The sequence below is a fragment of the Nerophis lumbriciformis genome, linkage group LG29 (genome assembly GCF_033978685.3).
Source record: "Nerophis lumbriciformis linkage group LG29, RoL_Nlum_v2.1, whole genome shotgun sequence".
In the NCBI taxonomy this organism is placed as follows: domain Eukaryota; kingdom Metazoa; phylum Chordata; class Actinopteri; order Syngnathiformes; family Syngnathidae; genus Nerophis; species Nerophis lumbriciformis.
In genome coordinates, this window is record NC_084576.2 from 24926932 (window position 1) to 24952554 (window position 25623).

General features: G+C 39.9%; 1 protein-coding gene across 2 annotated transcripts in view; it reads left to right on the top strand.

Annotated features, from left to right (window-relative positions):
• The first annotated feature begins 2450 nt into the window (after nucleotides 1–2450).
• The window catches only part of LOC133572025 (plasma membrane calcium-transporting ATPase 1-like), a 55476-nt gene continuing 32303 nt past the window's right edge, over nucleotides 2451–25623 (top strand). For both annotated transcript variants that reach the window (XM_061924642.1, XM_061924643.1), the window contains exons 1-5: nucleotides 2451–2776; nucleotides 6463–6751; nucleotides 16969–17166; nucleotides 21420–21677; nucleotides 21758–21883. In XM_061924642.1, the coding sequence (XP_061780626.1) occupies nucleotides 6556–6751; nucleotides 16969–17166; nucleotides 21420–21677; nucleotides 21758–21883 (778 nt within the window). In that variant the 5' untranslated portion in view covers nucleotides 2451–2776; nucleotides 6463–6555. The remainder of the gene's footprint in view (nucleotides 2777–6462; nucleotides 6752–16968; nucleotides 17167–21419; nucleotides 21678–21757; nucleotides 21884–25623) is intronic.

Below are 25623 nucleotides of genomic sequence, written 5' to 3' on the forward strand. Positions count from 1 at the left end.
CCGCGAGATGGCGACACATCGCTGCAGGCTGATCCCAGGTCAGCAGTACTCGGACACCTTTATCAAAGGTCAAGGGTCACAGCAGGGGGTCGCTACAAGCAATAGTCGTACTGTGAATTGTTTTTGGCCTGATCTATGTAACCCCGCTTCTTGTAGACTTTATCCTTGTAACATATGGCTGTATATGTTTTTAGAAGATATAGACCAGGACCGTGTAGACCTCGCCTATATAGCTCCAAACCTGGGTAACTCAGGACCATGTGGACCAGGACCATCTCTACCTGTTGGCCTGGTCTGTATATCTCTGCATCATGTAGACTTTGACCATTTAGCCATGAGTCCTAAAAGCTTTGCCCTCCGATTCCTGGTCCTATATCTCTGATCTGTGTCGCTTAACTTTATAGCACACATCTAAGTAGCCTTCGTCCATCTAGACCTGGTCCTATAGCCCTGATCTACGTCCCTTCTTTATAGCACTTCGTCTAAGTAGCTTTTGTCCATCTAGACCTGGTCATATAGCGCTGCTCCCTGTCACTGACCTTTATAGTTCTGGTCTAAGTAGTCTTAGTCCATCTAGACCTGGTCCTGTAGCTCTTATCTATGTCTCTTAACTTTACAGCAGTCGTCGAAGTAGCTTCAGTCCCTCTAGAACTGGTCCTATAGCTCTGATCCCTGTCACTGACCTTTATAGTACTGGTCTAAGTAGCCTTAGTCCATTTAGTCCTGCAGGTCTTATAACTCTGATCCATGTCCCATAATCTTTATAGTACAGGGTCCAAGTAGCCTTAGTCCATCTAGACCTGGTCCTATAGCTCTGAGCTATGTCCCTAAACTTTATAGTACTGGTCTAAGTAGCCACAGTCCATCTAGGCCTGGTCTTATGGCTCTGATCCCTGTCACTGACCTTTAGAGTACTGGGATAAGTAGCCTTAGTCCACCTAGACCTGCAGGTCTTAGTTCTCTGATCCGTGTCCCATGATTTTTACAGTACTGGTCTAGGTAGCCGTGGTCTATCGAGACCTGGTCCTATAGCTCTGATCCATGTCCCTAAACGCTATAGTACTGGTCTAAGTAGCCTTAGTCTATCGAGACCTGGTCCTATAGCTCTGATCCCTGTCACTGACCTTTATAGTACTAGTCTAAGTAGCCTTAGTCCACTAGACCTAATCCTATAACTCTGATCAATGCCCCTGACCTTTAAAGTACTTGTCTAAGTACCCTTGGTCCATCTAAACCTAGTCGTATAACACTGATCCCTGTCCCTGACCTCTGAAGTACTTGTCTAAGTATCCTCTGTCCATTTAGTCCCAGTCCTATAGCTCTGGTCCATGTACCTGACCTTTACAGTACTGGACTAAGTAGCCTTATTCCATCTAGCCCTGTTCTTATAGCTCTGATCCCTGTCTCTGATCTTTTTGGTAATGGTCTAAGGAGCCTTAGTCCATCTAGCCCTAGTCCTATAGCTCTGGTCCATGTACCTGACCTTTACAGTACTGGTCTAAGTATCCTCGGCCCATTTAGTCCCAGTCCCATAGCTCTGGTCCATGTACCTGACCTTTACAGTACTGGTCTAAGTAGCCTTATTCCATCTAGCCCTGTTCTTATAGCTCTGATCCCTGTCTCTGACCTTTTTGGTAGTGGTCTAAGGAGCCTTAGTCCATCTAGCCCTAGTCCTATAACTCTGATTAATGCCCCTGACCTTTAAAGTACTTGTCTTAGTACCCTTGGTCCATGCAGACCTAGTCCTATAGCTCTGATCCCTGTCCCTGACCTCTGAAGTACTGATCTAAGTATCCTCGGTCCATTTAGTCCTAGTCCTATAGCTCTGGTCCATGTACCTGATCTTTACAGTACTGGTCTAAGTAGCCTTGGTCCATCTAGACTTAGTCCCATAGCTCTGATCCATGCCCCTGACCTTTATAATCCTAGTCTAAGCAGTCTTGGTGCATCTAAACCTGGTTTTACAGCGCTGATCCCTGTCCCTGACATTTATAGTCCGAGCCTAAGTAGTCTTGGTCCATCTAGTATGGTCGTACATCTCTGATTCAGGCCCCTGACCTCTATAGTACTGGTCTAAGTTGCCTTAGTCCATCTCAACCTGGTCCTACAGCTCTGATCCATGCCCCTGACCTGGACAGTAGGGATCCAAGCAGCCTGGGTTCGTCCAGACCTGGTCCTACAGCCTTGATCCATGCCCCTGACCTGGACAGTACTTTCCAAGCAGCCTGGATTCGTCCAGATCTGGTCCTACAAGCCCTGATCCATGCCCCTGACCCTTATAGTCCTGGACTAGGTAGCCTTGGTCCATCAAAACCTGATCTCACAACTCTGACCCATGAATCCCAGGTCCATGCAGCCCTGATGCGTGAAGACCTTGTAGACAAGAACCACGTCCCCCCCCCCCCCCCCCCACAAAGGTGTTGCACGTGCATGTGGGCGGAGCTCCCAGGGGGGGGGCGGAGCTAGCGTGGCGGCGGCAGCAGCAGTGTGGCCACAGATTGTCTAATTAGATTAGGTGCGGCTTTCCTCAGATAATCATGTAGCAAGCTCCTGTTTTTTCCTGCCGTGGAGAGAAGCCTGCGAGCTCGCTGAAGGACAAACCGCCTCTCTGACCCGCGCGCCGCTTCGAGGACGCCACCGTGTGTGTTGCTCCTGTGCGTGTGTGTGTGTGTGTGTGTACGTAATGGCCACTTTCAGGAGGCGTGTGTGTGATGCTCAGAGTACTCAGACCAACGCTAAGACCTGCTGCTCACTAGAGGCCATGGAGGAAGTTCATGTAAGTATTATTATTATTATTATTATTATCCATCTTTTTCTGCTTATCCAAAGTCGGGTCGCGGGGGCAGCAGCCTAAGCAGAGAAACCTCGACTCCCCTCACTATTATTATTGTTGTTATTATCAGTTATTGATAGTCATTGTTTGTAGAGGCTTGTGTGTGTCATCAGCTGCTTTGTTTACTAGCTATTGTCCTATTCTCATCTATACTTTAATACCTTATATTACCTTTTTGTTTTAATTTAAAAAAATTAAAAAACAATTGTTTAATTATTTTTCTAATTTTTAAAAATGTTTATAATTTATTTAATTTTATTATAATTTGTAAAAAAAAATTTTTTATATTGACAATGTACTACCTTGTTACAGTACTACTACTTATAGTGTTTTATTTGCATGTATTTTGTGGGAGTCAGCACAGGGTTCGCCATACAAGCTTCGTGACGTGTGTGTGTGTGTGTGTGTGTGTGTGCGTGTGTGTGCGCATGTGTGTGTGTGCGTGTGTGTGTGTCGTGACTTCTGCTCGGTCCGTTCACCTTCCTCCTTTTCCATACGTCCGCTTCTCCCTCGCTCAGATTAAGGCTGTGCTGACTGATTGACACAGATTATGCCGGAGGTCACCGCTTGCCAGGAACACACACACACACACACACACACACACACACACGCACACACACACACACACACACACACACACACGCACACATAGACAGCGTCCGTGCTCCCAAAATCAGAAACATTTTTGATAGTAGTCTGTTCCAAAAGGTCCGACGAAGACCGAAGTGTACAAAACCCAAAACCAGTGAAGTTGGCACATTGTGTAAATGGCAAATAAAAACAGAATACAATGATTTGCAAATCCTTTTCAACTTATATTCAATTGAATAGACTGCAAAGACAAGATATTTAACGTTCCAACTGGAAAACTTTGTTATTTTTTGCAACTATTAGCTCATTTGGAGTTTGATGCCTGCAACATGTTTCAAAAAAGCTGGCACAAGTGGCAAAAAAGACTGAGAAAGTTGAGGAATGCTCGTCAAACACTCATTTGGAAAATCCCACAGGTGAGCAGGCTAATTGGGAACAGGTGGGTGCCATGATTGGGTATAAAAGCAGCTTCCATGAAATGCTCAGTCATTCACAAACAAGGACAGGGTGAGGGTCACCACTTAGTGAACAAATGCGTGTGCAAATTGTTTAAGAACATTTCTCAACCAGCTATTGCAAGGAATTTAGGGATTTCACCATCTACGGTCTGTAATATCATCAAAAGGTTCAGAGAATCGGGAGAAATCACTGCACGTAAGCAGCAAGGCTAAAAACCAACATTGAATGCCCGTGACCTTGGATCCCTCAGGCGGTACTGCATCAGAAAGCGACATCAGTGTGTAAAGGATATCACCACATGGGCTCAGGAACACTTCAGAAAACCACTGTCAGTAACTACAGTTGGTCGCTACAGTTAAAACTTTACTATGCAAAGCGAAAGCCATTTATCAACAACACCCAGAAACGCCGCCGGCTTCGCTGGGCCCCGAGCTCATCTAAGATGGACTGATGCAAAGTGGAAAAGTGTTCTGTGGTCTGACGAGTCCACATTTCAAATTGTTTTAGGGAACTGTGGAAGTTGTGTCCTACGGAACAAAGAGGAAAAGAACCATCCGGATTGTTTTAGGTGCAAAGTTGAAAAGCCAGCATCTGTGATGGTATGGGGGTGTATTAGTGCCCAAGGCATGGGTAACTTACACATCTGTGAAGGCACCATTAATGCTGAAAGGTACATTCAGGTTTTGGACCCACATATGTTGCCATCCAAGCAACGTTACCATGGACGCCCCTGCTTATTTCAGCACAAAAACTTAATTCGGGCTTGGCTGAAAACTATCACGATACATGTGTTTTATATCGATAAGTATTGATATTTTGTATGACCTATTTTACCAAGTAGCCCCTCAGAAGACACTTGGCTCTCCAAGTACCAGCATAATGAGTAACATTAAAACACAGTAGCTTAGTAGGCCTACGTATTCATTAAAACAAGGTTTTATTTAACAACAACATTTGATTTTTTTTGGCCACTGTAACATAACACAGTTTGAAGAGTGACACTGGGTTTGAATATTTGGTGTACCACTCGATGGAGCCACAGTTTAAGAACCCCTGTTCTATTCAATGTCAGTTTCAGAGGTGGGTAGTAACGCGCTACATTTACTCCGTTACATCTACTTGAGTAACTTTTGGGATAAATTGTACTTCTAAGAGTAGTTTTAATGCAACATACTTTTACTTTTACTTGAGTATATTTATAGAGAAGAAACGCTACTTTTACTCCGCTACTTTTATCTACATTCAGCTCGCTACTCGCTACTAATTTTTATCGATCTGTTAATGCACGCTTTGTTTGTTTTGGTCTGTCAGACAGACCTTCAGAGTGCCTGCGTTTCAACAAATACAGTCACTGGTGACGTTCACTCCGTTCCACCAATCAGATGCAGTCACTGGTGACGTTGGACCAATCAAACATAGCCAGGGGTCACATGACCTGACTTAAACAAGTTGAAAAACTTATTGGGGTGTTACCATTTAGTGGTCAATTGTACGGAATATGTACTGTACTGTGCAATCTACTAATACAAGTTCCAATCAATCAATCAAAAGTGTGAAGGAAAAAAGACCATTTTTTATTTCAACCGTACAACCCGTCAAAAGCCTAAAGACTGACTGCACAGTTCCTGTCTTCACAATAAAAGTGCCGCTCCATCGCGCCTGCGCTTTCAAAATAAGAGTCTCCGAAAGCCTGCGCAAACAAGCTAGCAAGCTACGGAGTTTGCCGCCAATGTATTTCTTGTAAAGTGTATAAAAACGAATATGGAAGCTGGACATATAAGATGCCAAAAACCAACCACTTTCATGTGGTATTAGACAGAAAGGAGGAACTTTTTTTCTCCTCCATTTGAAAACGTGGCCGTTTGTCATCACTACTGTCTGATTCCAATCAATGCAAGTCATCAGAATCAGGTAATACACCAACTTATATTCTTGTCTTCATGAAAGAAAGGAATCTATATGTGTTAAACATGCATGTATATTCATTAAAACACTATTAACATGTAAACAAAAACGGCAAAAAATATATATATATAAATTATATACTGTATATATCAATGTATGTATATATATATATATATATATATATATATATATATATATATATATATGTGTGTGTGTATATATATGTATATGTGTGTGTATATATATATATATATATATATATATATATATATATATATATATATATATATATATATATATATATATATATATATATATATATATATATGTGTGTGTATGTTACTCATCAGTTACTCAGTACTTGAGTAGTTTTTTTACAACATACTTTTTACTTTTACTCAAGTAAATATTTGGGTGACTACTCCTTACTTTTACTTGAGTAATAAATCTCTAAAGTAACAGTACTCTTACTTGAGTACAATTTCTGGCTACTCTACCCACCTCTGGTCAGGTTTAAGATCCAACAACACAGCAAAAACATTCGATGAAGTCACGTGATTAAAAAATGATGGGTCAAGCTGTGGCTTCTAACACTGTTCCAGTGTAAAAAGAAGTGCGACTGATTAAATATACGCTGCGGTCTGATGACGTCGCTTCCCACGTTTTGTCCACAGTCACAGAGTCCAGGCCAGACCAGGGCCGCGCCTCGGGCCGACCACTGAGTCCGCGTTCTTCCCGCAAGGCCTGAGTGGCGCACGGAAGGAGACATGGCCAACAGCTCTTCCCGCGACGCCAAACATGGCCGCCGCGGCGAGGCCTACCTGGACACGGAGTTCAGCTGCTCGCTGAAGGAGCTGCGCTCGCTCATGGAGCTGAGAGGGGCCGAGGCCGCCGCCAGGATCCAGGAGAGCTACGGAGACGTGAACGGACTTTGTGCCAGACTCAGAACCTCCCCAGTTGAAGGTAAAGTCAATCAGACCTTGTTGGACAGTTCTATGCTTCTAGGACATGTGACATGTGGCAGACTCAAACTGATCTGGCCCGCCACCTCATTTAAAGTGGACCGCCACATCATTTATTGTGGTCTGTCACCTCATTATTGTGGCCTGTCATGTCATTTAGTGTAGTCACGTCATTTAACGTGCTCCATCACTTCATTTAATGTGATCTATCACGTCCTTTAGAGTGGTCCGTCACTTCATTTAATGTGGTCCGTCTCTTCATTTAATGTGGTCTGTCACTTCATTTAATGTGGTCCATCACTTCATTTAATGTGGTCCATCACTTCATTTAATGTGGTCTGTCACCTCATTTAATGTGGTCTGTCACTTCATTTAATGTGGTCTGTCACTTCATTATTGTGGCCTGTCATGTCATTTAGTGTAGTCACGTCATTTAACGTGCTCCATCACTTCATTTAATGTGATCTATCACGTCCTTTAGAGTGGTCCGTCACTTCATTTAATGTGGTCCGTCTCTTCATTTAATGTGGTCTGTCACTTCATTTAATGTGGTCCATCACTTCATTTAATGTGGTCCATCACTTCATTTAATGTGGTCTGTCACCTCATTTAATGTGGTCTGTCACTTCATTTAATGTGGTCTGTCACTTCATTATTGTGGCCTGTCATGTCATTTAGTGTAGTCACGTCATTTAACGTGCTCCATCACTTCATTTAATGTGATCTATCACGTCCTTTAGAGTGGTCCGTCACTTCATTTAATGTGGTCTGTCACTTCATTTAATGTGGTCCATCACTTCATTTAATGTGGTCCATCACTTCATTTAATGTGGTCTGTCACCTCATTTAATGTGGTCTGTCACTTCATTTAATGTGGTCTGTCACTTCATTTAAAGTGGTCCATCACTTCATTTAATGTGGTCCGTCTCTTCATTTAATGCGGTTCGTCTCTTCATTTAATGGAGTCCGTCACGTCATTTAATGTGACACGCCACATCATTTAATGTGGTCCGTCACGTCATTTAATGTGGTCCGTCACTTCATTTAATGTGGTCCATCACTTCCTTTAAAGTGGTCCGTCACTTCATTTAATGTGGTCTGTCACCTCATTTAATGTGGTCCGTCACTTCATTTAATGTGGTCCATCACTTCCTTTAAAGTGGTCCGTCACGTCATTTAATGTGACACGCCACATCATTTAATGTGGTCTGTCACCTCATGTAATGTGACACGCCACATCATTTAATGTGGTCCGTCACTTCATTTAATGTGGTCCGTCACCTCATTTAATGTGACACACCACATCATTTAACGTGGTCTGTCACCTCATTTAACGTGGTCCGTCACTTCATTTATCGCGGTCCGTCACTTTATTTAAAGTGGTCCGTCTTTTCATTTAATGTGGTCCGTCTCTTCATTTAATGCGGTTCGTCTCTTCATTTAATGGAGTCCGTCACGTCATTTAATGTGACACGCCACATCATTTAATGTGGTCCGTCACGTCATTTAATGTGGTCCGTCACTTCATTTAATGTGGTCCATCACTTCCTTTAAAGTGGTCCGTCACTTCATTTAATGTGGTCTGTCACCTCATTTAATGTGGTCCGTCACTTCATTTAATGTGGTCCATCACTTCCTTTAAAGTGGTCCGTCACGTCATTTAATGTGACACGCCACATCATTTAATGTGGTCTGTCACCTCATGTAATGTGACACGCCACATCATTTAATGTGGTCCGTCACTTCATTTAATGTGGTCCGTCACCTCATTTAATGTGACACACCACATCATTTAACGTGGTCTGTCACCTCATTTAACGTGGTCCGTCACTTCATTTATCGCGGTCCGTCACTTTATTTAAAGTGGTCCGTCTTTTCATTTAATGTGGTCCGTCTCTTCATTTAATGTGGTCCATCACTTCATTTAATGTGGTCCGTCTCTTCATTTAATGCGGTCCGTCACGTCATTTAATGTGGTCCGTCACATCATTTAATGTGGTCCGTCACCTCATTTAATGTGACACGCCACATCATTTAACGTGGTCTGTCACCTCATTTAATGTGACATGCCACATCATTTAATGTGGTCCGTCACCTCATTATAGTGGCCTGTCATGTCATTTAATGTAGTCACTTCATTTAACGTGGTCCGTCACGTCATTTAATGTGGTCCATCACTTCCTTTAAAGTGGTCCGTCACTTCATTTAAAGTGGTCCGTCACGTCATTTAACGTGGTCCGTCACCTCATTTAATGTGGTCTGTCACTTCATTTGATGTGGTCCGTCACCTCATTTAACGTGGTCCATCACTTTATTTAATGTGGTCCGTCACATCATTAATGTGGTCCATCACTTCATTTAATGTGACTCGCCACATCATTTAACGTGGTCCGTCACTTCATTTAATGTGGTCCATCTCTTCATTTAATGTGGTCCGTCTCTTCATTTAATGTGGTCCTTCACGTCATTTAATGTGGTCCGTCACATCATTTAATGTGGTCTGTCATCTCAATTAATGTGACCCGCCACATAATTTAATGTGGTCCGTCACTTCATTTAATGTGGTCCGTCTCTGCATTTAATGCGGTCCATCACTTCATTTAATGTGGTCCGTCACATCATTTAATGTGGTCCGTCATCTCATTTAATTTGGTCCATCTCTTCATTTAATGTGGTCCGTCACGTCATTTAACGTGGTCTGTCACCTCATTTAATGTGACCCGCCACACAATTTAATGTGGTCCGTCACTTCATTTAATGTGGACAGTCTCCTCATTTTATGTGGTCCGTCACATCATTTAATGTGGTCTGTCCCTTCATTTAATGTGGTCCGTCTCTTCATTTAAGGTGGTCCGCCACGTCATTTAACGTGGTCCGTCACTTCATTTATCGTGGTCCGTCACTTCTTTAAATGTGACCCGCCACATCATTTAACGTGGTCAGTTACCTCATTTAATGTGACCCGCCACATCATTTAATGTGGTCCGTCACTTCATTTAATGTGGTCCGTCACGTCACTTAACGTGGTCCGTCACCTCATTTAATGTGGTCCGTCACTTAATTTAATTTGGTCCGCCACATCATTTAATATGGTCTGTCACCTCATTTAATGTGACTCGTGTCACCTCATGTCACCTCATTTAAACTGGGCTGCCATGTCATTCAAGGTGCCCTTCCACATTAATTAATGCGGTCTGTCACATGAATTAATGTGGCCCTCTGAAGGCAGCCATAGTTGCAACGTGGCCCTCAATAATAGGGAGTCGGACCTCCCTGTCCGAGAAAGACTCTTTTATAAATAATAAATATAAATGGGTTATACTTGTATCGCGCTTTTCTACCTTCAAGGTACTCAAAGCGCTTTGACACTATTTCCACATTCACACACTGATGGCCCTAACCAGGACCCATCAGGAGCAAGGGTGAAGTGTCTTGCTCAAGGACACTACGGATGTGACGAGGCTGGCAGAAGGTGGGGATCGAACCAGGAACCCACAGGTTGCTGGCACGGCCACTTTCCCAACCTCTTGTGTTCCTGCAGCACACAGAAGGAATATAGTCCAACAACAGTGACCCCTGACCTTATTTCCAGTAATGACTCACAGGCTCCTCCCCCTGGCGTGTACCTCATTAGTAACCCGGTCCTGCACTGAAGTCTGGACTCTGGTCCTGCCTGAGGGACTGTAGATGTGCGACGGTCAAAGTCGACCGACGCCGGAAGCTTCTGTTGGTCCTGCGTTTCTAGTTCACCTTCAGGAGGCAAACTCCAGTTTACGTAATGTTCATGAAGGCAGCGTTTACTACAGACTGAGTAGTCCTTGGAGGATTTATCAGAAAAGTGTAATGTTATGTTAAATAAATAAAATAATCCTATAGAAATCTTATTGCGATATTTTAGTGAAATTATATAAAATTTCCACCTCCAGTCCCAAATTTAAAATGAAGACAAACACATTTAAAATATACAAACATTGTAAATTACATGAATAGATAAAATAATGCGTAAAATACATATTTCATAATATACACTTTCGGTAGAGACGACTGTATTATGTTTATGACAATGTAGTACAACAACGTACTCTAAAATGGTTACTTTTACAACATACAGTATGTCAAAGTTCTGACTTTTACTGTATTGTGTTTAGGGTTTTACTAAAAAAATACGCGGAGCTAATGATGCTATACTGCATTTGAAATATACCCGTCATTTTTTTTCACGCGCCTCACACACAGCACTTACAAGCAGAAACAGTGTGGAGACAGAATTTTGGCGTCAAAACTAACAATAAAGCTGGCGCTCATCATTTAAAACATAGCGAGCTCGTAGCTGTTGGCTAGCTAGTAGTTAGCTACTTAGTTACTTCTAAATAAAAAAATCCTGGCCTCCGTGGCGACAAATAAAGTGAGTTTCTTACAAGTATCATCCCTGCAGGACGAGGAATAGCTAAACATGCTTCACTATACACCGTAGGAGGATACAATAGCTCACCACTAACAGCAAGCTAGCGCGCCTTCATGTAAACAGATGGGTGGATCTGTACAAATATGTAAAAATAGTAATATTTGTAAAGTGAGACAATGTTGATGTCTAACGTTGGATTTAGGTTGTCGGTTGGGAAATGACCAAAATTTCAATGGACAAAATCAACGTCACAACCTGACATTGGAAAAACGTCGTCAAACAGCATGTTGTTTCAACGTTGTATTTCTGTTGTAGAATATTGGTTGTGAAATGACCATAATTCAATGGTCAAATCAACGTCAGAATCCAACATTGATTAAATGTTGTCAAAAAGTATGTTGTTTCAACGTTGTATTTGTGTTGTAGAATGTTGGTTGGGAAAATTACTAAAATTCAATGGTCAAATCAATGTCACAACCTGACATTGATTAGATGTTGTCAAAAAGTATGTTGTTTCAATGATGTATTAATGTTGTAGAATATTGGTTGGGAAAATGACCAAATTTCAATGGTCAAATCAACGTCACAACCTGACATTTATTAAATGTTGTCAAAAAGCATGTTGTTTCGACGTTGTATTTGTGTTGTAGAATATTGGTTGGAAAAATGACCAAAATTCAATGGTCAAATCAACGTCACAACCTGACATTGATTAAACGCTGTCAAAAAGCATGTTGTTTCAACGTTGTATTTGTGTTGTAGAATAATAGTTGGGAAATGACCAAATTTCAATGGCCAAATCAACATCAGAATCCAACATTGATTAAACATTGTCACAAAGCATGTTGTTTCAACGTTGTATTTATGTTGTAGAATATTGTTTGAAAAAATGACCACAATTCAAAGGTCAAATCAACGTTACAACCTGACATTGATTAAACGTTGTCAAAAAGCATGTTGTTTCAACGTTGTATTTGTGTTGTAGAATATTGGTTGGGAAATGACCATAATTCAATGGTCAAATCAACGTCAGAATCCAACATTGATTAAACGTCGTCAAAAGCATGTTGTTTCAATTGTGTAATAATGTTGTAGAATAATAGTTGGGAAATGACCAAATCTCAATGGTCAAATCAACGTAAGAATCCAACATTGATTAAACGTTGTCAAAAAGCAGGTTGTTTCAATGATTTGTTAATGTTGTAGAATATTGGTTGGGAAATGACCAAAATTCAATGGTCAAATCAACGTCAGAATCCAACATTGTTTAAATGTCGTCAAAAAGCATGTTGTTTCAACGTTGTATTTGTGTTGTAGAATATTGGTTGGAAAAATGACCAAATTTTAATGGTAAAATCAACATCACAACCTGACATTGATTAAATGTAATCAAAAAGCATGTTGTTTCAACGTTGTACTTGTATTGTAGAATATTGGTTGGGAAATGACCAAAATTCAATGGTCAAATCAACGTCACAACCTGATTTTAATTGAACGTCGTCAAAAGGCATGTTGTTCCAACGTTGTATTTGTGTTGTAGAATATTGGTTGGGAAATGACCAAATTTCAATGGTCAAATCAACATCAGAATCCAACATTGATTAAACGTTGTCAAAAAGCATGTTGTTTCAACGTTGTATTTATGTTGTACAATATTGGTTGGAAAAATGACCAAATTTCAATGGTAAAATCAACATCACAACCTGACATTGATTAAATGTAGTCAAAAAGTATGTTGTTTCAACATTGTACTTGTATTGTAGAATATTGGTTGGGAAATTACCAAATTTCAATGGTCAAATCAACGTCACAACCTGATTTTAATTAAACGTCGTCAAAAGGCATGTTGTTCCAACGTTGTATTTGTGTTGTAGAATGTTGGTTGGAAAAATGACTAAAATTCAATGGTCAAATCAACGTCACAACCTGACATTGATTAAATGTTGTCAAAAAGTATGTTGTTTCAACATTGTATTTGTGTTGTAGAATATTGGTTGGAAAAATGACCAAATTTCAATGGTAAAATCAACGTCACAACCTGACATTGATTAAATGTTGTCAAAAAGCATGTTGTTTCAACGTTATGTTTGAGTTGCTCAACGTCAGGACCTAATTCAACAAGTTCTCAACGTTATTTCAATGTCTAGTGCCTGCTGGGATTGGTACCAAAATGTTGGTAGAGTAACGTACTTTAACGTTCTTACTTTTACTTTTTGCAAACTGTGCTTACCCTGAGGTGGAGGATATGTTTTTTTGTGTTATAGCTTACTTATGTCCTATGACATTTGCCCGCCTTCATTATTAATTCAGTGTGTGTGTGTGTGTGTGTGTGTGTGTGTGTGTGTGTGTGTGTGTGTGTGTGTGTGTGAGTGTGTGAGTGTGAGTGTGAGTGTGTGTGTGTGTGTGTGTGTGTGTGTGTGTGTGTGTGTGTGTGTGGTAAGTAAACACCTCCAGAGATGCCACAGAGTGCTAAAATGTCAGCAGTATGATGAAAAATCAATGTACTTCCTTCCTTGGTGTGAAGTGACTGAGTTGTGTATCAATAATAAGGTTCATGTATACAATTTGCAACTGCGGTAAGAATTGCGTGTGTAAATGTTCTATGTGTGCAAGCTGACAATATGTGTGAGCGGAACTGAAATGCTTGAGTGGAGCGTGTGGAAGTTGGAACGACGAGGTTTGGATATTGCCCATTCATTTTCAAAGGGGGGAATTCCTGGTAATTCTGGGTAATCAGGGAATTTTCAAAACCGGGAAACATGCGTGACGATGGAGGCGTAAAGATGGAGGTGTAGAGATGGAGGTGTGGAGATGGAGGTGTAAAGATGGAGGTGTAAAGATGGAGGTGTAAGGATGGAGGTGTGGAGATGGAGGTGTAAAGTTGGAGGTGTAGAGATGGAGGTGTAAAGATGGAGGTGTGGAGATGGAGGTGTAAAGATGGAGGTGTAAAGATGGAGGTGTAAAGATGGAAGTGTAGAGATGGAGGTGTAGAGATGGAGGTGTGGAGATGGAGGTGTAAAGATGGAGGTGTAAGGATGGAGGTGTGGAGATGGAGGTGTAAAGTTGGAGGTGTAGAGATGGAAGTGTGGATATGGAGGTGTAAAGATGGAGGTGTGGAGATGGAGGTGTAGAGATGGAGGTGTAGAGATGGAGGTGTAAAGATGGAGGTGTAAAGATGGAGGTGTGGAGATGGAGGTGTGGATATGGAGGTGTAGAGATGGAGATGTAGAGATGGAGAGTGTAAAGATGGAGGTGTGGAGATGGAGAGTGTAGTGATGGAGGTGTAAAGATGGAGGTGTAAAGATGGAGGTGTGGAGATGGAGGTGTAGAGATGGAGATGTAAAGATGGAGGTGTAGAGATGGAGGTGTAAAGATGGAGGTGTAGAGATGGAGGTGTAAAGATGGAGATGGATAGATGGAGGTGTAAAGATGGAGGTGTAGAGATGGAGGTGTAAAGATGGAGGTGTAAGGATGGAGGTGTGGAGATGGAGGTGTAAAGTTGGAGGTGTAGAGATGGAGGTGTGGATATGGAGGTGTAAAGATGGAGGTGTGGAGATGGAAGTGTAGAGATGGAGGTGTAGAGATGGAGGTGTGGAGATGGAGGTGTAAAGATGGAGGTGTAAGGATGGAGGTGTGGAGATGGAGGTGTAAAGTTGGAGGTGTAGAGATGGAGGTGTGGATATGGAGGTGTAAAGATGGAGGTGTGGAGATGGAGGTGTAACGATGGAGGTGTGGATATGGAGGTGTAAAGATGGAGGTGTGGAGATGGAGGTGTGGATATGGAGGTGTAGAGATGGAGGTGTAGAGATGGAGGTGTACAGATGGAGATGTAGAGATGGAGAGTGTAAAGATGAAGGTGTGGAGATGGAGGTGTAGTGATGGAGGTGTAAAGATGGAGGTGTAAAGATGGAGGTGTAAAGATGGAGGTGTGGAGATGGAGGTGTAGAGATGGAGATGTAAAGATGGAGGTGTAGAGATGGAGGTGTAAAGATGGAGGTGTAGAGATGGAGGTGTAAAGATGGAGATGGATAGATGGAGGTGTAAAGATGGAGGTGTAGAGATGGAGGTGTAAAGATGGAGGTGTAAGGATGGAGGTGTGGAGATGGAGGTGTAAAGTTGGAGGTGTAGAGATGGAGGTGTGGAGATGGAGGTGTAAAGATGGAAGTGTAGAGATGGAGGTTTAAAGATGGAGGTGTAAAGATGGAGGTGTGGAGATGGAGGTGTGGATATGGAGGTGTAGAGATGGAAGTGTAATAGATGGAGGTGTACAGATGGAGATGTAGAGATGCAGAGTGTAAAGATGGAGGTGTGGAGATGGAGGTGTAGTGATGGAGGTGTAAAAATGGAGGTGTAATGATGGAGGTGTGGAGATGGAGATGTAAAGATGGAGGGGTAGAGATGGAGGTGTAAAGATGGAGGTGTAGAGATGGAGGTGTAAAGATGGAGATGGATAGATGGAGGTGTAAAGATGGAGGTGTGGAGATGGAGGTGAAGAGATGGAGGTGTAAAGATGGAGGTGTATAGATGGAGGTGTAAAGATGGAGGTGTAAAGATAGAGGTGGAGGTGTAAAGATGGAGATGGATAGATGGAGGTGTAGAGATGGAGGTGTAAACATGGAGGTGTAAAGATGGAGGTGTACAGATGGAGATGTAGAGATGGAGAGTGTAAAGATGGAGGTGTGGAGATGGAGGTGTAGTGATGGAGGTGTAAAGATGGAGGTGTACAGATGGAGGTGTGGAGATGGAGGTGTAGAGATGGAGGTGTAAAGATGGAGGTGTGGAGATGGAGATGTAAAGATGGAGGTGTAGAGATGGAAGTGTAAAGATGGAGGTGTAGAGATGGAGGTGTAAAGATGGAGGCGTGGAGATGGAGGTGTAGAGATGGAGGTGTAAAGATGGAGGTGCAGAGATGGAGGTGTAAAGATGGAGGTGTAGAGATGGAGGTTTAAAGATGGAGGTGCAGAGATGGAGGTGTAAAGATGGAGGTGTAGAGATGGAGGTTTAAAGATGGAGGTGTAGAGATGGAGGTGTAGAGATGGAGGTGTGTAGATGGAGGTGTAAAGACAGAGGTGTAGAGATGGAGGTGTAAAGATGGAGGTGTAGAGATGGAGGTGTAAAGATGGAGAGGTGGAGGTGTAGAGATGGAGGTGTAGAGATGGAGGTGTAAAGATGGAGGTGTGGAGATGGAGGTGTAGAGATGGAGGCGTGGAAATGGAGGTGTAGAGATGGAGGTGTAGAGATGGAGGTGTAGAGATGGAGGTGTAGAGATGGAGGTGTAGAGATGGAGGTGTAAAGATGGAGGTGTAGAGATGGAGGTGTAGAGATGGAGGTGTAGAGATGGAGGTGTAAAGATGGAGGTGTAGAGATGGAGGTGTAAAGATGGAGGTGTAGAGATGGAGGTGTAGAGATGGAGGTGTAGAGATGGAGGTGAGGAAATGGAGGTATAGAGATGGAGGTGTAGAGATGGAGGTGAGGAAATGGAGGTGAGGAAATGGAGGTGTAGAGATGGAGGTGAGGAAATGGAGGTATAGAGATGGAGGTGTAAAGAGGTGAGTGGGGGGAAAAAAGATCGGAGTGGAGCACCTGACAGCAACATAGGATCTTTGTCCTGACTCTTCTTCAGTGATCCGGTGTGGCCAGGCTGCCAATCAGCCACAGGTGAGGGGAAACAGCGCTCAAGGAGACAAGCAGGAAACTGCACCAAAATAAGAGCGCGGACAGGAAATAAAACACAAACACAGAGGAAAAAGTAAAACATAACCAACCTGACAGTATGAGGATGTAATTGTAATGAGTGTGATGATGTGTTGCAGGTGTGGACGCAACGTGGGAGGACTTGGACAGAAGGAAGCAGGTGTTCGGACAGAACGTCATCCCCCCCAAAAAGCCAAAAACCTTTGTGCAGTTAGTGTGGGAGGCGCTGCAGGATGTCACGCTCATCATCCTGGAAGTGGCCGCCATCGTCTCTCTTGGCCTTTCTTTCTACAGACCGCCAGACGTGGACAGACAGAGTGAGTGAGTCGCCTCTGACCTCTGACCTCTCACCCCCCCGCACAGATGTGTTGGTGCGCATCTTCAGTAGCTCTTTGTAAACACCCTCACTTATTCATATTCATTCATTCATGCACTATTCTGTTGACGTCTGTGGTCGCATCCAAAACATTCTACTTTCATAACCTTCACACTTAGACTCCATGCATGAATACAATAAAGTATAGTTACATTTAATTAAATTTTATTGTATTAAATATAGCAAAATAAAACAGAATTAAATTACATTTAATACAATATAATTTAATTCAACACAATTACACAATACAATTTATTTAGATTTATTTTGTAACAAAAACACATTGTGACTATTTTTACGGTGAATTCCTGGGCAGATATTTTTTACAGTGCAGAAGTGCAATAATAGTGGTATTAAAATGAATTATACATTTATCTATATGCTAAATAATGATTATTTTCTAATATAATTGCATTTAATTTGACTGGCTATCTAACTACACAAAAATACTGTCATAAGTATAAATTGATGATGAATCGATAGGATAAATAATGAATAATTTAATATAATTTTATTTAGTTGTATTTTGCTTGACTTTATTTTGACTTTCCAACAAACTATACATGCTATAACAATTATAATAAATAATGACGTATTTGATATCATTAGATTTAATTTTTAATTACCAACAAACTAAACAGTAAATTATATAATATTTTTCAATTAATTATGAATTGATAGGATGGTTAATGATTAAATTAATTCATTTTAAATGTAGTTTGCTGTATTTTATTTTGACTCTCCAACAAACTACACAAACTAAATTATATAATAATGATGAATCAATGATACATTTTTATGATAAATGACTAATTTAATTACATTTATTGATATTTTTCCCTATTTTATTTTGACTCTCCAACAAACTACACAACCTATAAATGCTATAATAATGATCAATTTATATGATTAATAATGATTCAATTTAATAGTTTTTTGCTGTATTTTATTTGTACTTGCCAACAAACTATACAGTAAATAATATAATATTTTGTAATTAATGATGAAATGATAAGATGGTTAATGAATAATTTAACATAATAAAATGTTTGTTGTATTTTATTTTGAATCTCCAACAAACTACACAAACTATAAATGCTATAATAATAATACATTTATGATAAATTATATGAATAATTTAGTTAAATGTAATGATATTTTGCTGTATTTTATGGACTCTCCAACAAACTACACAAACTATAATGCTATAATAATGATAAATTAATTATAAATTGATATGAATAATTTAATTAATTTTAATGATATTTTGCTGTATTTTATTTTGACTCTCCAACAAACTACACAAACTATAAATGCTATAGTAATGATAAATTAATGATAGATTTATATGAATAATTAAATCAAATTTAATGATATTTTGCTGTATCTTATTCTGACTCTTCAACAAACTACACAAACTAGATACACAATAATGATGCATTTATATGAATAATTGAATTAAAGTTAATGATATTTTGTTGTATTTTATTTTGAGTCTCCAACAAACTACACAAACTATAAATGCTATAATAATGATAAATTAATGATACATTTATATGAATTTTTTTTTTTTTAATGATATTTTGCTACATTTCATTTTGACTCTCCAACAAACTACACAAACTATAAATGCTATAATAATGATACATTAATGACACATGTATATGAATCATTTAATACATTTTAATGATAATTTGCCGTATTTTATTTTAACTCTCCAACAAACTACACAAACTATAAATGCTATAATAATGACAAATTAATGATAGATTTATATGAATAATTTAATTAATTTTAATGATATTTTACTGTATTTTATTTTGACTCTCCAACAAACTACACAAACTATAAATGCTATAATAATGATAAATCAATGACAAATTGATATGAATAATTTAATTAAATTTAATGATATTTTGCTGTATTTTATTTTGACTCTCCAACAAACTACACAAACTATAAATGCTACAATAATGATGAATTAATGATACATTTATATGAATAATTTAATTAATTTTAATGATATTTTGCTGTATTTTATTTTGACTCTCCAACAAACTACACAAACTATAAATGCTATAATAATGATAAATTATTGATGCATGTATATGAATCATTTAATACATTTTAATGATAATTTGCCGTATTTTATTTTAACTCTCCAACAAATTACACAAACTATAAATGCTATAATAATGACAAATTAATGATAGATTTATATGAATAATTTAATTAATTGTAATGATATTTTGCTGTATTTTATTTTGACTCTCCAACAAACTACACAAACTATAAATGCTATAATAATGATGAATTAATGATACATTTATATGAATAATTTAATTAATTTTAATGATATTTTGCTGTATTTTATTTTGACTCTCCAACAAACTACACAAACTATAAATGCTATAATAATGATAAATCAATGACAAATTGATATGAATAATTTAATTAAATTTAATGATATTTTGCTGTATTTTATTTTGACTCTCCAACAAACTACACAAACTATAAATGCTATAATAATGATGAATTAATGATACATTTATATGAATAATTTAATTAATTTTAATGATATTTTGCTGTATTTTATTTTGACTCTCCAACAAACTACACAAACTATAAATGCTATAATAATGATAAATTATTGATGCATGTATATGAATCATTTAATACATTTTAATGATAATTTGCCGTATTTTATTTTAACTCTCCAACAAACTACACAAACTATAAATGCTATAATAATGACAAATTAATGATAGATTTATATGAATAATTTAATTAATTGTAATGATATTTTGCTGTATTTTATTTTGACTCTCCAACAAACTACACAAACTATAAATGCTATAATAATGATCAATTATTGATGCATGTATATGAATCATTTAATACATTTTAATGATAATTTGCCGTATTTTATTTTAACTCTCCAACAAACTACACAAACTATAAATGCTATAATAATGACAAATTAATGATAGATTTATATGAATAATTTAATTAATTGTAATGATATTTTGCTGTATTTTATTTTGACTCTCCAACAAACTACACAAACTATAAATGCTATAATAATGATAAATCAATGATACATTTATATGAATAATTGAATTACATTTAATATTTTGCTGTATTTTATTTTGACTCTCCAACAAACTACACAAACTAGAAACACAAAAATGATAAATTTATATGAATAATTTAATTACATTTAATGATATTATGTTGTATTTTATTTAGACTCTCCAACAAACTACACAAACTATAAATGCTATAATAATGATGAATTAATGATACATTTGTATGAATAATTTAATTACATCTAATGGTATTTTGCTGTATTTTATTTTGACTCTCCAACAAACTGCACAAACTAGAAACACAATAATGATAAATTTATATGAATAATTGCATTAAATTTAATGATATTTTGTTGTATTTCATTTTGACTCTCTAACAAACTACACAATCTATAAATGCTGTAATAGTGATACATTAATGATTAATTTATATGAATAATTTAATGATATTTTGTTGTATTGTATTTTAACTCTCCAACAAACTACACAAACTATAAATGCTATAATAATAATGAATTAATTATATATTTATATGAATAATTTAATTACATTTAATGATATTTTGTTGTATTTTATTCTGACTCTCCAACAAACTACACAAACTATAAATGCTATAATAATGACAAATTAATGATCAATGTATATGATTATTTAATTAAATGTAATGATATTTTGCACCATTTTATTTGGACTCTCCAACAAACTACACAAACTATAAATGCTATAATAATGATAAATTAATGCTAAATTTATATGATTAATGTAATTACATTTAATAATATTTTGCTGTATTTTATTTTAACTCTCCAACAAACTACACAAACTTTAACTGCTATAATAATGATAAATTAATGATACATTTATATGAATAATTTAATTAAATGTAATGATATTTTTACTCTCCAACAAACTACACAAACTACAATACAAATAATAAAATGAATGAGTGAATATAATAATGGAGTGTGTACCTAATGAAATGAGTTATTATTCATCAACAATTTGGATGTATTATTGGAGTCACTCTGTATTAATTATAAACTATTGTCCAGTATTTCTGTCCCAGTAAAGTATGAATAAACGAGGTTATGTATTCTGGGGTCAGGTTGCGGCAAGGCGGCGGGCGGCGGGGGCGAGGAGGGCGAGGCGGAGGCGGGCTGGATCGAGGGCGCGGCCATCTTGCTGTCGGTGGTGTGTGTGGTCCTGGTGACCGCCTTCAATGACTGGAGCAAAGAGAAACAGTTCCGTGGTCTACAGAATCGCATCGAGCAGGAACAGAAGTTCTCCGTGGTCAGGGCGGGTCAGCTGACCCACATCAACGTGGCCGACATTGTGGTCGGCGACATCGCCCAAGTCAAATACGGTGAGTGTGTGTGTGTGTGTGTGTGTGTGTGTGTGTGTGTGTGTGTGTGTGTGTCTCATGTGCGCCGCCTGTCCTTCCAGGTGATCTGCTCCCCGCTGACGGCATCCTGATCCAAGGCAACGACCTGAAGATCGACGAGAGCTCGCTGACGGGAGAGTCGGATCACGTGAAGAAGAGTCAGGACAAAGATCCTATGTTGCTGTCAGGTGCTCCACTCCATCTTTTTTTACCCCCACTCACCTCTTTACACCTCCATCTCTACACCTCCATCTCTACACCTCCATCTTTACACCTCCATCTCTACACCTCCATCTCTACACCTCCACCTTTACACCATCTCTACACCTCCATCTCTACACCTCCATATCTACACCTCCATCTCTACACCTCAATCTCTACACCTCCATCTCTACACCTCCACCTTTACACCATCTCTACACCTCCATCTCTACACCTCCACCTTTACACCATCTCTACACCTCCATCTCTACACCTCCATATCTACACCTCCATCTCTACACCTCCATCTCTACACCTCCACCTTTACACCATCTCTACACCTCCATCTCTACACCTCCATATCTAAACCTCCATCTCTACACCTCCATCTCTGCACCTCAATCTTTACACCTCCACCTTTACACATTCATTTTTACACCTCTATCTCTACACCTCCATCTCTACACCTCCATCACTCCATCTCCATCTTTACACCATCTCTACACCTCTGTCTTTACAGCTCCATCTTTACACCTCCATCTATCCATCTCCATCTTTACACCTCCATCTCTACACCTCCAACTTTACACCTCCATCTCTACACCTCCATCTTTACACCTCCATCTCTACACCTCCATCTTTACACCTCCATCTCTACACCTCCATCTCTACATCTCCAACTTTAGACCTCCATCTCCACACCTCCGTCTTTACACCTCCATCTCTACACCTCCATCTCTACACCTCCATCTTTACACCTCCATCTCTACACCTCCATCTCTACACCTCCATCTTTACACCTCCATCTCTACACCTCCATCTTTACACCTCCATCTTTACACCTCCACCTCTACACTTCCATCTTTACACCTCCATCTTTACACCTACATCTCTACACCTCCATCTCTACACCTCCATCTTTACACCGCCACCTCTACACTTCCATCTTCACACCTCCATCTTCACACCTCCATCTTTACACCTCCATCTCTACACCTCCATCTTCACACCTCCATCTTTACACCTCCATCTCTACACCTCCATCTTTACACCTCCATCTCTACACCTCCATCTTTACACCTCCATCTTTACACCTCCACCTCTACACTTCCATCTTTACACCTCCATCTTTACACCTCCATCTCTACACCTCCATCTCTACACCTCCATCTTTACACCGCCACCTCTACACCTCCATCTTCACACCTCCATCTGTACACCTCCATCTTTACACCTCCATCTTTACACCTCCATCTCTACACCTCCATCTTTACACCTCCATCTCTACACCTCCATCTTTACACCTCCATCTTTACACCTCCACCTCTACACTTCCATCTTTACACCTCCATCTTTACACTTACATCTCTACACCTCCATCTCTACACCTCCATCTTTACACCGCCACCTCTACACTTCCATCTTCACACCTCCATCTTCACACCTCCATCTTCACACCTCCATCTTTACACCTCCATCTCTACACCTCCATCTTTACACCTCCATCTCTACACCTCCATCTTTACACCTCCATCTTTACACCTCCACCTCTACACTTCCATCTTTACACCTCCATCTTTACACCTACATCTCTACACCTCCATCTCTACACCTCCATCTTTACACCGCCACCTCTACACTTCCATCTTCACACCTCCATCTTCACACCTCCATCTTCACACCTCCATCTTTACACCTCCATCTCTACACCTCCATCTTCACACCTCCATCTTTACACCTCCATCTCTACACCTCCATCTTTACACCTCCATCTCTACACCTCCATCTCTACACCTCCATCTTTACACCTCCATCTTTACACCTCCACCTCTACACTTCCATCTTTACACCTCCATCTTTACACCTCCATCTCTACACCTCGATCTCTACACCTCCATCTTTACACCGCCACCTCTACACCTCCATCTTCACACCTCCATCTTCACACCTCCATCTGTACACCTCCATCTTTACACCTCCATCTTTACACCTCCATCTCTACACCTCCATCTTTACACCTCCATCTTTACACCTCCATCTCTACACCTCCATCTTTACACCTCCATCTTTACACCTCCATCTCTACACCTCCATCTTTACACCGCCACCTCTACACTTCCATCTTCACACCTCCATCTCTACACCTACATCTTTACACCTCCATCTCTACACCTCCATCTTTACACCTCCATCTCTACACCTCCATCTTTACACCTCTATCTTTACACCTCCATCTCTACACCTCCATCTTTACACCGCCACCTCTACACTTCCATCTTCACACCTCCATCTTCACACCTCCATCTTCACACCTCCATCTTTACACCTCCACCTCTACACCTCCATCTTCACACCTCCATCTTTACACCTCCATCTCTACACCTCCATCTCTACACCTCCATCTCTACACCTCCATCTTTACACCTCCATCTTTACATCTCCATCTCTACACCTCCATCTCTACACCTCCATCTTTACACCTCCACCTCTACACTTCCATCTTCACACCTCTATCTTCACACCTCCATCTTCACACCTCCATTTTTACACCTCCATCTTTACACCTCCATCTCTACACCTCCATCTTTACACCTCCATCTCTACACCTCCATCTCTACACCTCCGTCTTCACACCTCCATCTTTACACCTCCATCTTTACACCTCCATCTCTACACCTCCATTTTTCCACCTCAACACCTCCATCTCTCCACCTCCATCTTTACACCTCCACCTCTACACTTCCATCTTCACACCTCCATCTTCACACCTCCATTTTTACACCTCCATCTTTACACCTCCATCTCTACACCTCCATCTCTACACCTCCACCTCTACACCTCCACCTCTACACCTCCATCTTCACACTTCCATCTTTACACCTCCATCTTTACACCTCCATCTTTACACCTCCACCTCTACACTTCCATCTTCACACCTCCATCTTCACACCTCCATTTTTACACCTCCATCTTTACACCTCCATCTCTACACCTCCATCTCTACACCTCCACCTCTACACCTCCACCTCTACACCTCCATCTTCACACTTCCATCTTTACACCTCCATCTTTACACCTCCATCTCTACACCTCCATCTTTACACATCCGTCTTTACACCTCCCTCTTTAGCACCGATCGTTTGGCACCAACATAACTGTGTAATTTTTTGGTACCCTACTGCTGGGTACTTTTTTGGTACCCACCTACTGGATACTTTTTGGGTACCCTCCTGCTGGGTACTTTTTAGGTAGCCTTCTGTTGGGTACTTTTTTGGTACCTTCTTCCGGGTACTTTTTTGGTACTGTACCGCTGGGTACTTTTTGGTACACCATTGGTGGGTACTTTTTGGTACCTTATTGCTGCATGCATTTTTGGTACCCTACTGCAGTGTACTTTTTTAGTACTTTCTTATGGTTACTTTTTTGGTACCCTATTGCAGGGTACTTTTTGGTACCCTGTTGCTGTATAAACTTTGGCACCCTACTGTGGTGTACTTTTCTAGTACCCTCCTGCTGGATACTTTTTGGTACCCTACTGCAGGGACCTTTTTGGTACCCTACTGCTGGGTACTTTTTTGGTACCCTTCTATTGGGTACTTTTTTTGGTACCCTACTGCTGGTTATTTTTCGATAGCCTTTTGTTGGATACTTATTTGGTACCCTTCTACTGGGTACTTTTTGGTACCCTATTGCTGGGTACTTTTTGGCCCACCCGTGTATAAACCAG